Here is a 14111-nt window from a genome sequence, read left to right on the forward strand (position 1 = left end):
GGTTTTAGGTTCAGTCAACACTGTGTTACCAAAAAAAAAAAAAGGTTCAGTCAACACTAAAGTTGACGGACGTAAGAAGATATTTTGACTAGCCCCACAATTTTGGGAACGTAAACTGCGTGATTTCTTTTTTTTTTTCTCGGACAAGTAAAGGGGCGACTGGTTTTTCCGCTACCACCAACAAACGCAGCTTTTGCGGTTGGTAGCGGTTGTCGACGGTCTGCAACAATCACTCAAATCGCTTTAAACGGCTTCAAACCGCTTTGAATCTCATAAATTCAAAAGCTGGCTCCAGCTAGCGTTTGCGGTTGCGGGCAGTTGCTGGAGTGTAAATTTTTTTTTTTTTTAAAACAATATATATACAAAAGTAAAACATTTTGATAAAAATTTTAAAAATTGAAATTATGAAAATATTAAAATATATCTATTATATTTTAATTAATATTATAAAATTTTATAATAAAAACAGTTTCAATAAATTTTCAAAAAATTAAAATTATAACTTTCTAAATATAAATTTTATATTTATTATAGTTTTATGATTTTTGATATTTTTATAATTATATTAAATGTACATATTGTTAATTTATTATTTGACTGTTACCGCATTTGGTAGTTAACCAGTCATAAATCACCCGCAAACACATCAATTTTTAACCGCAGTACCAGTCATACAAATCTCTTAAAACCGTTAGAAACCGCAACCGCCCGCATCCATAAACTCCCGCAACCGCAACCGCTACGTTTGAACCAGTCAGACCCTAAATTTAACTTTTTTACAGATTCTCCCCATAGTTTTCTATTGTTTTCAGTCAAAGGCAGTGGTCAAAAGTCTAACGTCTTTTTGTCCATTTGACATGACGATGGGACATGTCAATGCTTCCTTTAACCATGTGACAATAAGAAAAGTTGTTGGTCTTGTAATCAGTTTGTGAATTAGATTCAAGTGATGCGTTAAGAGTAGGGTTGAGTATTCGGGAGACCTAGGGGTGGGCGTTCGGGTACCCGTTCGGGTTCGGATCGGGTATTTCGGATTTTCGGGTATTTCGGTATAGAGGTATAGAACCCGTTCGGGTATTTCTGTACTTCGGGTCGGGTTCGGGTATTTTAAGTTCGGTTTCGGTTATTTCGGATCGGGTTCGGATATTTAGATTTTGAAGAAAAAAAAATGAAAATTTTCATTTCTCAAATTTCTTGTATTTAAATATATAACTTTTCACTTAACTATTTTTTATTTATAATAGATTGCATGGTTAATATATTTGGACATAACATTTTCAAACTAAAAAGACATTAATTTGGTTATTGTTTTTAAATTTTGGATGTAACTTTTTGTTAATTGCTGAAATAAGAAGTTTGACATGCATTTTAAGCGAATAGCAAATCATCTTCTACGTCGTATGTATATCATATGAATTTAAAGTATGTGTAGTATCAATATAAATATTTTATATAAAATGAAAGATGTAAACTATAAATATAAGGTTAATTATCATATGTTCGGTTATTTTCGGATATCCATTCGGGTTCGGATATTACCCGTTCGGGTTCGGATATCCAATCTCTCCTAATTCAATACCCGTACGGATATTTTGCTACTTCGGTTCGGATTTCGGTTCGGGTTTTTCGGATCGGGTTCGGGTGCCACTTCGGATTTCGGGTAAAATGCCCACCCCTAGGGAGACCAATCAGATTTTGGTTCACGTTTAATCGGTTTTCGGATTTTAAGTTTATAAATTTCATCTTGTTTGGGATATCATAAAAGTTTGATTCATATTTGGTTGGAGTGTACTCGAGTTCAGTTAGAATTAAGTAACATTTCTAAAAAACCGGTTAAATCCAATATAATTCGAGTTTCAGATCTTAATCGAGTTTTCGACTCCAAAATTTGTTATATATTCTTTATGTTTCACTTTAGTTGCCACTTTAACTTTTTGCACACATATTTAGAAAACATTTAATTTTGCATATTCCCAAAATTAAAAAAACATTAGTTATACACTTAACCATATTTTAATCAATATAAAAATAAAATAAAGAATATATCTATTAAATTTTACACTGAAAACATAAAATGACACTTAAAATGAAACAAAAATTTTACTCTAAAATGATAAATGATATGAAACGGAGAGAGTACTTAGTTAGGCCTGAAAACCAAACAAAGATCTAATGAAACAAAGACCAAAAATTAAAATTTACAAATTCTCTTCTCATAATTCTTTTAGATTCCATTGTAATCTTTGATAAGTGAAATTAGAGATCGAAGAAATTAAAGAACAAAATTAAAAATTATGTGCTAACACATCATATCTGAAAAACCAGAAGTGAAAACATATTGAACCCGATACACTCGACTATACGGAAGAAGGAAAAACATCAAATACAAAAATATATTAAACTAAGTATTTAAATTAATTAGTTATGTAATAAATACTTATTTTAGGTATTCAACGAAGTCTTAGAATATTTTAAGTACTTATTCGGGATTGAGTTCGGGTTGGTATGAGTATGTTTATGGAATTTTGAAATTTTCAGGGTTTTTGGGATATCCATTCAGATTCGAGTTTGGTTCAGATAAAACTCATAACCTAAAATACCATAAAACAAGCCTCATTCAACATTTATGCTAGATTCGAATTAGTTCATTTTCATTTTTACCGGACCGAGTTCGGTTTGAATTTTTGAATTTGGTTTATTTAAGAGATCAAATAGTCTAGAATTTTTTACATTATAGGACACATTATGTCTTTGGAATTGCATATTTAGACACTAGTTGCTGGAAGCACACAATTTCTATGTGCAATGTCCTAGATGCCCTCAGCCTTATCTAACAATAACTAGAAAGACATTAACTAACAACTCTAACTAAATCCAAAAGTCTTTTTATTAAATCATTCAAAAATTTATTTATTTTAGAATTTCGAAATTAAAGTTCAGATTCACTTTTATTAAACTCTATTTTTCTTTTTATTTATTTTCATAACGCATACTCAAATCCAATAATCACGATACACTCTCCTTCATCAAATCAAAGAAACAATTAATTCTTAATCCTCTTGGCTTGTCTCCTTCTTCTCAACTTTTTCTTATTCCTTTGTCTATCTCTATTTTTTGTCTGTTTTTTTATCTTTTTATTACAAATCATGACAGAATCCACGGATAAAAAAGAGAAAGGAAAAACGCCTCAACATGGATTTCGAGCTCAACATCGCGTCGGTGAGCTCGGTGGCTCAGTGAAGCCATGGGGGTTCGAGCTCGTCGAAATCCTCCGCCACCACGAGATCTGCTGCTCAAGTTGACTCCTCGCCTTGCTCAACTCATTTCCGAAGTCTCATCCATTATATAGGTGAAGCTGCAGTGGTTTGAGCTTGGTATCGCCATGGATGAAAGCTCGATCAGATCTGCAATAAGAATGATGAATTTACATATTTGGTCCTTATATTTATGTAAGTATTTGTTTTCACCCTCAATTTTTAAATGTGCAGATTTGTATTCTAATTAGTATCAAAATATTCAAGTATACACCACAGACATGTTTTATCCAATTATGTTCTTCATGATTACCATATAAACATATCCTAATCCATGTCCACACCTACTAGCTCACAAATAATCGATAATGGACATCATTTAACATGATCTCTTTCAGAAACTTTGATGTGGATACAACTTGTGTGTCATACAAATATGTCTAGATATTCTCTTTTACACATTTATATCCATGTCCACATATCTTACGTTCACTTTTATCATCCATATCCATACATTCTTATAAGTTATATATAAAAAAATATATATAGAAAATTAGATAAAACAATAAAAGTATATATCATTAAATAACAAATATATATCACTTTGTTATACTAATTTTTTTGGTCATATACATCTTTAAATAAAAAATAGAAAACAAAACATAGAATTTTGTAAAAAAAAAATATTGTGTCCACATCCATAAAACATATGTCCAATAAAATATAATTTAGCAATTTAGTTAGACATTAAAATATAAAATATATATATGGATATCAAAATAATAAGAAAAAAAACATGTTTTTATATGGTTATTATATATTTATTTAATCAGAAACTAAAATAGTGTATGAATCAATATGGTTTTGTGTCCATGTCTACAATTAATTTATAACTATATTATCCACACTATGGTATCCATGTCCATACTTTTTTTGTATATATATTAGTATATATATATATATGAAAATGGATGTTAAAAGATAAGAATTTTATACATAATTTAATGTGATAATTATTTTTGTTTTATATATTTTAGAATTTGAAATAAAAGTTAATGAAACATTAAGAGAAATAAGAAAAACAAGTTACAATTTATACTTACCCAAAACAGAAGCGCATCTTCCGTTTCTTCTGAGCAAGGGCATTTCTGTCTAAAACAGCTCTCAGACTCAAGGAAAGTGTCCCTCCAGTGGATTTGTGTCTTAAAGTGTTAAAAAAGATAAAAAAAGTGTCATAAATGGTAATCGACTCAATAGTCTATTATCTCTTTTTAGAAGTTTTGATTTACAACTGATTTTTATCTTTTTGGAGTACTATTTATTTATAATTTAGTACTAATAATTATGGGAAATTACCACAAATACCACATTCATAGTACCACTTTTCATGTTTACATTAACTATTTTTACCCTCACTTTTAATGAAGGGTAAAATACAATTATACCCTTAGGGTTAACTAATCTAAACGTAAGGTTTAGAGTTGAGGGGTGGGGTAGGGTTTTTGGAATGTGAAATTTATGATTCTAATAAATATATAAATACTTAAAAATATATATAAAAAATTTTAAAAAATAGTTTCAAACATAATTTTCGGTTTTCAAAAAGAAATTTGAAAAAAATAAATAAATAAAAAATTCAAAAAAATTCAAAATTTTTCTTTTTATAAAAAAGTTCGAATTTGAAAAAGTATAATTCGAAAACATAAAAAAAATTACATTTTTTTATTTTTATTTTTATTTTTTTATTTTTGTTTTTTTTTTAATTTTTTTTGTTTAAATAATAATTTATTATATATATAAATAACAAGAGCATAAGAGTCTTTTGCAACTTAATGAAGAAGGTATTTTTGAAAATGTCTCATTAGTGGTGGTAAAAATGAAAAGTGGTACCATGAAAGTGGTAAATATGTAATTTTCCCAATAATTATACTATTTGTTTAACAATTCAATGAATAATATTTTATATCATATTTTAGTATTTATCGTTACATTTTTCTCCGTAAATATTTCAATATAAATACTTTATTAATACAGTATTTTCAAATAGTCTTCATATACATTTGGTATTGCTCACCTTGGGTTTTGGGTTTTGGATTTTACCCAAATCAAATTTGACATAAATATATGACTGGATTTTGTTTCATGGTATTTGGCATAAATATAAATTATGAATAAATACCAAAATACTTAAAAATTTCCAATTTGTACATAAATAAGTACTTGTCACGTGAATAATCAACTCAAAACTCACTTTTGATTTGGTCAAATATTTAATTATTTTTATGTACTTGAAGTTTGGCTATGAAAATTGTATTTTGATTTGGTCAAATATTTTATATTTAATCAACTCAAAACTCCCATCTGTATTTAAATTTTGGCTATGAAAAATATTGTTTGAGAATTTTAACAATGTTACTTTATTTTAAAAGTTTAAATAACATTTCTTATGTTTATAGAGTTTTTAGTAACTTGTTTATGTTTCTCTTCTCTTAACAACCACTTCTGAATCATGTCAAAATAATTTGTTAGCACAAATTGTTTAATCTTTGCCATATTTATGAACTAAAGTGCATATTTTTGAGTCACTGACAAGTATTTAAATAACTGAAACTCAAATTAAAAAGGGTTCAACGGGGTTTTCTATGTCTTATTATGTCTGAGCGGGACCCGAAAAAACCTGAAATTAACTTTTAAAATATCCAAATAAAGCTAACTTTTATATATGCCACTAAAGAACCGACTGAACCCGAACCAAATCCAACTAGACACCCATATACACTAATACCTATATAAATTGATATCTAAATTACTATAATATAAATAAAAATGTGGATAGTATAATAGTATAATGATTTTAACACAATATTCTATTTATTTTTATACATACATATAGATTATAAAATGATTTAAAACTTATAAATAATTGAAATTAAAATATTAACTAATTATTATTAGTTAACTATTTATAGATATTTACTTATAAATTAGAATGATTAAGGAATTATAAATTATAATGAGTAATATACTATAGTATAAAATTTAATAAAATAAATTTATTATTTTAAATCAAAATATTTATATAATATATAATATTTATTTAGTATATTGTGATAATTTGTAAATATTTAGGTTGTCTAACTAATAATTCAAGTGTTAGATTAAGTGATTTATGATTAGGCATTAAGGGGTGTTACTGGTTATATAAGTTGAAATAAACTCTATTAGATTTCAAATAGGTTAGATTTTTTTAAATTCATTTACAATCTAAGATATATGATTTATTTAGATATTTTAAATCTTTGTCAAAGCATTTATAAATTTAACATAATATCATATGATTTCTATAACATAATTATAGTTAATTTTAAGAGGATTATAATATGAATTTTAATTCCAAACTCTAAAATTATAAAATATAAAAGAAAATTAATTCACACAAAAGTTATTTATATATGTATCATTTGTATATTACTCTTGAATCTCATCTAACGTTGTATGTAGGTGAAAAAAAACAATAAACACTATTTTATTTATTATATGAAAGATGAAAAAGATGATCTAAGCATTGTGAAGTAGCTGACAAAAAAAATCATTGTGAAGTGCCAGAAGAAGAAAAATCTGAATGTGATAATGTAAGAGAGCTTTATCAACCGACATACTTTAAAGGTGTTGTATTACACTTTGACATACTTCAAGCTGGAGGTGTATTTTGTGCAGCAAAAGGTGGAGTAAAATATCTATTATAACCTTCATTTAATTTTGTTCATGTGGTCATGAAACCGATTTCAAATTGTGGACTATCCATAACTATCTCCTTAACCATCACTGAAATATCTTTCTTTTGTACCACCATACCATCTCCTTCACCACCATCACTTCCATAACTATCCCGCTATAGACTCCACCTCCGCCATAAGCTTCTCCACCACCACTTCCTCTACCGCCACTAGAGGGTATAATTGTTGTTAGAATCGGGTTTATTATGGGCTTCCAACTCAAAACCAATTGGCAATTAGTGGATTGTCCCTAACCCTTTATATAGTAGTAGATTAATTCTTATATATCCGATGTGGGATGTTTCTCATCAATACCCTTCCTCACGCTCAGACATCTAGGTCTGAAGCGTGGACAATGTGGGAATAACATCCATAGAGGGCCCAACATCGGTACAGTAGTAGTAGTAGTAAATTAGGTCAAAGGATCTTATCGCTCTGATACCATGTTAGATTCGAGTTTATTATGGGCTTCCAACTTAAAACCAATTGGCAATTAGTGGATTGTCCCTAACCCTTTATATAGTAGTAGATTAATTCTTATATATCCGATGTGGGATGTTTCTCATCAATTGTTAGAATCTGGTTAATTATGGGCTTCCCACTTAAAACCAATTGGCAATTAGTGGATTGTCCCTAACCCTTTATATAGTAGTAGATTAATTCTTATATATCCGATGTGGGATGTTTCTCATCAATACCCTTCCTCACGCTCAGACATCTAGGTCTGAAGCGTGGACAATGTGGGAATAACATCCATAGAGGGCCCAACATCGGTACAGTAGTAGTAGTAGTAAATTAGGTCAAAGGATCTTATCGCTCTGATACTATGTTAGATTCGAGTTTATTATGGGCTTCCAACTTAAAACCAATTGGCAATTAGTGGATTGTCCCTAACCCTTTATATAGTAGTAGATTAATTCTTATATATCCGATGTGGGATGTTTCTCATCAATAATTGTTGATCTTTCCCGCCTCTGGTTCCTCTTCCTTCAGCCTTCGTAATTAAGAACCAACACCATAAAACCTTCAACCGCCTCCATGACCGCTGACCAGCAAACACAACTTTCATATCCACATCTGTAAGCTCCACTAACACCATTAGCTCTTCCACTACCTGCCTACGTAAGCACTACCACAATAAGACCCTCCACCGGCTCCATGACTGCTAATCACTTCTTTCACCACCACAATTTTCATATCCAATTACACAAGTTCCACTTAAGCCATTAGCTCCTCCACCGTCACCTCCTCCATACCTTCCAACTTTTGATCCACATCCACGGCTCCACGTCCAGCTCTTCCTCCTTCACCACCACCATAAGACCCGACCTCTACCGTTGCCACTAGCATGACCACCATAAACATTATGTTTTCCACCGTAACCATGTCTCCACCTTTTCTTCTCCACTAGCATCTCCACCTCCAGCTTTTTTTTTCTCCCATTAACGGCCCTTATTATGTTGTGTAAAACATCGGTGGTGAAAATTGTAATCATTGGAGAAGATAGTAGATGCGGCTGATTAAAATTTGATGAGTCAATGGAAAAAATAAATTTTAGGTTATAAAGGCTCTTTGGGAAATTTACAAGGAAGAAGTACTTCACATGCTGAAAGTATGTGCGGATGTAAATAGGTAAGTAAAAAGTACGTTTATTTGTAATTTTTTCATAATGTAATGCAAAGAAAATATGGATTTGGTCAAAATGATGAAAGCTATTCCCTAGGTTTTGGTCAAATGAAAAATACATGATTAACTAACGATGAAAATGCTTGATGCTAACTTTATAAACACAATAGGAGACGCTGAATTTATAACAAAAATTGTTCATATATTTTATAGGTACAGAGAATCTTGTTTGAAGTGAATTTTGTGATGGTTAACATAAAATAAGCAAAACAAAATATTGGTGAAGAAAGAAAAAGAGCCCCCTATTGTTGTTATACAAAGGCCCACTCTAATCAAACCAATAGAAGAGTGAAAAGCCCATTGGAAGTAGATGAGATTGGTTCTCTTTCTTTCACTTCCAAACCTGCTTGATTTTGTTGCTTGCCGCCTCTCGCTACGATTCTTCGTTAATCAATCTGATTCCGACTCCAAAAACGAGCTTTTCAATTTCCCATGTCGATGCGCCGTAACGGGAAGAAGAGAGCAAGGTCCGAGACCCCAGGCTCCACCGCCCATCCCAAGAACAAATACTCAGACAACCCTCCCGATTTCGCCTCGCTGGCCTCTCTCTACCCTTCCTTCAAGCCCTTCGTCTTTTTCTCCGGAGGCTCTCGACCCCGCATCGACTGGACCGACTACAACGCCACACGAGAGCTCACTCGCGTCCTCCTCCTCCACGACCACGGCCTCAGCTGGTGGATTCCCGACGGGCAGCTCTGCCCAACTGTTCCCAACAGGTCCAACTACATCCACTGGATCAACGACCTCCTCTCCTCCCAGATCATTCCAAGCTCACGTGGCAACAATAAAGTAAAGGGCTTTGACATTGGTACTGGCGCTAATTGCATTTATCCTCTCCTCGGTGCTTCCCTTTTCGGCTGGAGTTTTGTCGGCTCAGACATTACCGATGTAGCTCTAGAGTGGGCTGAGAAGAATGTTCAAAGCAACCCCCACGTTTCAGACCTTATCGAGATCAGACGCTCTCGAATCATTCCATCTGAAGATGACGTCACTATGGTACTCCTGGGCGTTGTCAAGGATAACGAAACGTTTGAGTTCTGTATGTGCAATCCTCCATTTTTCGAAACATTTGAGGAAGCTGGGCTTAACCCGAAAACCTCATGCGGTGGAACTCATGAGGAGATGGTTTGCGTTGGTGGGGAGCAAGCTTTTGTCACCCGTATCATACAAGATAGCGCTGTCCTCAGGGAAAGATTCAGGTGGTACACTTCTATGCTTGGGAAGAAGGCTAACCTCAAGCTCTTGATATCGAAGCTTTGGGAAGTGGGGGTTACTGTTGTTAAGACCACTGAGTTTGTACAAGGGCAAACTTCGCGTTGGGGACTCGCCTGGTCCTTCGTTCCCCCAGCTACTAGGAAGATTATAGCGCCAACTCCTGTATCCAAAAGCAGTCTTCTTTCTTTTATGCTTGAGGGCATTAAACGGCAATACAGTGCTGCGGATGTTCTGCTGTCAGTTGAAGAGTTCTTCAAGAGCTGTGGTGCCTCGTCCAAATTAAACTCGAATACCTTTTCTGTTGACGTACGTTTTGTCTTTGGCATCTGATCTTTTGTTTTCTGCAATATCTCAAGCTCAAGAGAGTTCTCCCTTGTATTGTTGTTATGCAGATTGTTGCGTCCAGTGAGCAGTGCAACACAATCACTAATAGGGATGATGTGGATAGTGTGAGAAGCCATGGCTCCAGTTTGCAAGGCCCTCAAGATGACCTGTCTTTCCGCATCTTGGTTTGTTTGGAGATTTGATTTTAGTATTACTGCCTTTTGCTTTTTTCAATTGGTGTTTGATGGAGAAATGTATGTCTGGTGCAGGTGTTCCAGCAGATGCCAGGAACGTTGCTTATAAAAGGATCATTGCAGCATAAAGATAGTCCACTCTCAGGTTAGTCGGATTTGCTGGCAAATCGTTCACTTTTTTGGTTCATGAATCTCACCAAAATTATCAAATACCAAAACTTTCGATCCGTGAAGGCAACTGAATAGGTCATGTAATTTTGCATTTGCAGGGTTGTTCTCTGTGGTTTTTGGTTCCTTGGAAGAAAGTATGAAGTCCAAATTTTGTCGGTAACCCGTTATAGAGTACTCTACTCACGTTAAGAATGGAATCTGGTAAAAACTGTATGTCACATATGTAACATGTTCTTACGTAGCAATGGATAATCGATATGCAATTTTAAGATACGTAATCTACTAATCTATTTTGTTAGATCATAGAAGTTCCTTTTGTGGAATTTACAATGGATATCAATGTTTTATTAACTTGTCTGTAATAAACACATCTGAGATTGATTGCTCAAATCCGTGGTACAGTTATTAACATAATAAAAGTGCGAAATGCGTAAGAATTTCTTGACGTAGAGTCGGATACAACATTTTAGGAGATTGGGATTGGAGCTCCGTTCCATTCCTTGAGGCATTCAAACAGAGGATCTATGAGTTTTCCCTTAGAGATGGCTTTAAAAACTTCGTCGAAATCTTCACCTGGTGTCCGGACACTCCCTCCGGTTAGTAGCCTCGTCTCTAGCTCCTCCCGTACAAACCGGTACAACGGATACGATCTACACTCTTTGATCCGGTTAGCCACAACAAAGTTACCCTTTTCATACTCGGTCCACACTCTTTCAACTTCGTTATGTAGAAGAGATTTCAGCTCTGTTTCGAATGTTCCTATTTTTCGAAAACCCGAATCCGTCTCATGTTCCGGTTCAGCTAAAGCATGGTCGAAAAGAACGCTTCTCAGCTTCTGCATTAGAGGGTTAGTGAGGCTGCTTAGGTCATAAACATAGGAAAATACATATTCGCGGTCGATAACTCCGAGGATGTTCTGTTCGATGAACGGTTTGCTGAGAGTGAATGTGTGTCTTTCCGCGGTTTGGTTCACAACCGCCTTAATCGTTTCCTTGAGATTATCTTCAAGATGTCTTAGATCATAGGCTTGGCATAAAGCTACTAAGTAAGTAGCTGACATAAGCTTGAGGATATTCACAGCTTCCGCAGTCTTGTGGCTGGAGATCAAACCAAGAGAGTTAACATCTTGATTATGTTGCTCAGTGCTTTGGACATGGTTTGTCACAGGATTAGCTAAGAACTGAAGCTCGGAACAATAAGCAGCCATGGGGACTTCCGCGCCTTTGAACCCGTAGTCAAGGCTAGGGTTTCTCCCACCGGATAGATTCGAAGGTAGACCGTTGTTGTAGAAATCATTGACGAGTTCAGTGAATTGCGCAAACATTAGTTTCCCGATGGAACCAATGGCTAGACGAGCGTTGTCCATGGCGACACCTATTGGTGTCCCCTGGAAATTCCCACCGTGGATAGCTTTGTTTCGCGACACATCGATCAACGGGTTATCATTGACAGAGTTTATCTCTCGTTCAATCATTTTCGTCGCGGCTCTGATCACTTCAATCTGCGGTCCAAGCCACTGTGGTGATGTTCGCAGAGCGCATCTGTTAATTCCAAACGAAAAGCTATTAGCTAGCCCAATTTATTCTCAAAGGAAAACCAAACACACATATACTTGAGCCACAAGAAACAGCTTGCTTGAGAAGCAAGAAAGTACTTACCGATCTTGTTTAGGTTTTTGTAGCGGATCAATCTCGTGGAGACGTATAGCTTCTTTGACAAAAGAGCTTCCGTCTAAGATATGTTCCCTGATTGCCGCGGCTTCGATCTGACCAGGATGGTGCTTGAGTTTATGCACAAGATGATCGGTAAACTCGGGTTTCCCATGCATAACCTCAGCAAACATGGCGGAAGCAACTTCAGAAAAAACTGCCAAAACGTTGGCCTCGTATAGTACTATTGAGGCCATAGCGGACCCAACCGCGGTGCCGTTCACGAGCGCAAGCCCTTCTTTAGGCCGGAGCTCAAAAGGAGAAGATATTCCGGCTAGCTTGAAGGCCTCTAAGGCGGTAAGGATCTCACCGGATGGACCCACGGATCGGGAGTTGGGCCGTCCGGTGAGGAGACCGGCGATGTACGATAGAGGAACGAGGTCACCAGAGGCGGTGATGGTGCCTCGTAGAGGCAGGCGCGGTGTGATTTTGTGGTTGAGGAACTTTGTGATGGCTTCTAGGATTTCGAAGCGGATACCAGAGTAGCCTTGGAGGAGTGTGTTGACACGGATGAGCATCGCCGCTCTTGTTGCCGGACGGGGAAGAATGTTTGACAAGTCGTCATCTTCGTCGCCTGTAGCGAATATTCCGGCGTTCAAGTACCTGTTTTTTTTTTTTGTGTATTGATTTGTTGGTGCATGACATATTACATCAATAAGCGATAATTCAAAAAAACTAATTAAAATAATAATGTACACAAATTTAAATAAAATTAAATAAAACTTAAAATACATAAATTATGTAGTTATAATTTCTATTAAATAAAGTTTTAGAAACAAAATAATTTTGCGTTTTTAAACATGGTCAAATATAATACTATTTGTTATAAAACAAATTGACACATTTTTTTACTTACCTAATAAGCTCTTTTTGAAGAGCCGCACCTTGATTGGTCCTCCTACGAGAAGAAGAACCAAATCCAGTGGTGATTCCATAAGTGTCCGTGCCACGGTTAATGCTTTCCATCACCCACTCACTACTAGCCTTCACGCCGGCACGAGCCTCCTCCAAAAGCTCCACCGTCGTCCCTTTGCTCGCAACGGCCGCAACCTGACCGATAGTCAGCGTCTCTCCACCGAGCCGCACCGTTCCTTTCCTATAGTCCTCCACCATCTTCTTCACATCCTCCACGTGGCTCCCTTTCAAAGCCTCGGCCGCTGCGTTCCAATTAAGTGGATCACTAGACGCACTTCCGTTGTTTTTGTTTGGTTGACAAAATTCCATGATCACAACAAGAGTTTTGCTTTGTTTTTGGAAAGCCGATAAAAATGTATTAGACAGTGTAGTAACCTTTGTTGCTTTCAAGTACTGATGCCAAAACTACCATTACCAGTGTCACTTATATAGTTGTAGATCGAGCTAGCTCCATGAATTATTTGTATGTTAAGATTCGTTAGTGTAAGCAAATAATTTGTAAACAGTGGTTGAGTGGGGGTTGCGGATATTATTTTATGTAGGGAGTGGGTTGTTATATATTAGTGGCCGATGCAAAATCATTTTCCATGGAATATTATTGGTTTCATCCATTCAGAAACTAGTTTATTAATGGGTACCAGGCAGTGGCGGGGGTCACATGACCCATATGATTAAAAAAATGAAATTTACTTGTATTTTCTTTCTAAAATCAGATGAAATATCAATAAATTTACTAACTGACCCCATAAAATGTAGTTGTTGTTAATTTAACCCCAGCAGGAAAAAAACTGCCTCCGTACCAGGAACAAATATTAGCTGGAATATATAAAGATTACATTTAATCTATTCATTTTTAATTAGTTTTAA

The 14111-nt window shown here is 34.8% G+C and overlaps 2 protein-coding genes across 2 annotated transcripts; one reads left to right on the forward strand and one right to left on the reverse strand.

Moving 5' to 3' along the window:
- Positions 1 to 9019: 9019 nt before the first annotated feature.
- Positions 9020 to 10883, forward strand: LOC106420602 (RNA N6-adenosine-methyltransferase mettl16). Its single transcript, XM_048777577.1, has 4 exons — positions 9020 to 10237; positions 10324 to 10440; positions 10525 to 10594; positions 10719 to 10883. Exons 1-4 carry the CDS (start codon positions 9149 to 9151, stop codon positions 10778 to 10780), a joined length of 1338 nt encoding a protein of 445 aa, XP_048633534.1. The 5' UTR covers positions 9020 to 9148; the 3' UTR covers positions 10781 to 10883.
- A 163-nt stretch (positions 10884 to 11046) lies between these two features.
- On the reverse strand, positions 11047 to 14111 carry LOC125575656 (phenylalanine ammonia-lyase 3-like). The gene is made up of 3 exons (XM_048777578.1): positions 13186 to 14111; positions 12279 to 12932; positions 11047 to 12161 (listed from the first exon to the last, which is right to left on the reverse strand). The coding sequence occupies exons 1-3, from the start codon at positions 13551 to 13553 to the stop codon at positions 11087 to 11089; spliced, it is 2097 nt and encodes a 698-aa protein (XP_048633535.1). The 5' UTR covers positions 13554 to 14111; the 3' UTR covers positions 11047 to 11086.

The sequence above is a fragment of the Brassica napus genome, chromosome A4 (genome assembly GCF_020379485.1).
Source record: "Brassica napus cultivar Da-Ae chromosome A4, Da-Ae, whole genome shotgun sequence".
NCBI lineage: Eukaryota > Viridiplantae > Streptophyta > Magnoliopsida > Brassicales > Brassicaceae > Brassica > Brassica napus.

Coding starts and splice junctions, on each gene's coding strand:
- LOC106420602 (XM_048777577.1), top strand. CDS start 9,149: ATGTCGATGCGCCGTAACGGGAAGAAGAGAGCAAGGTCCGAGACCCCA. Junction 10,238..10,323: donor CGAATACCTTTTCTGTTGAC/GTACGTTTTGTC, acceptor GTTGTTATGCAG/ATTGTTGCGTCCAGTGAGCA. Junction 10,595..10,718: donor TAAAGATAGTCCACTCTCAG/GTTAGTCGGATT, acceptor TTGCATTTGCAG/GGTTGTTCTCTGTGGTTTTT.
- LOC125575656 (XM_048777578.1), bottom strand. CDS start 13,553: ATGGAATTTTGTCAACCAAACAAAAACAACGGAAGTGCGTCTAGTGAT. Junction 12,933..13,185: donor CTTCAAAAAGAGCTTATTAG/GTAAGTAAAAAA, acceptor AAAAAAAAACAG/GTACTTGAACGCCGGAATAT. Junction 12,162..12,278: donor CAAAAACCTAAACAAGATCG/GTAAGTACTTTC, acceptor TGGAATTAACAG/ATGCGCTCTGCGAACATCAC.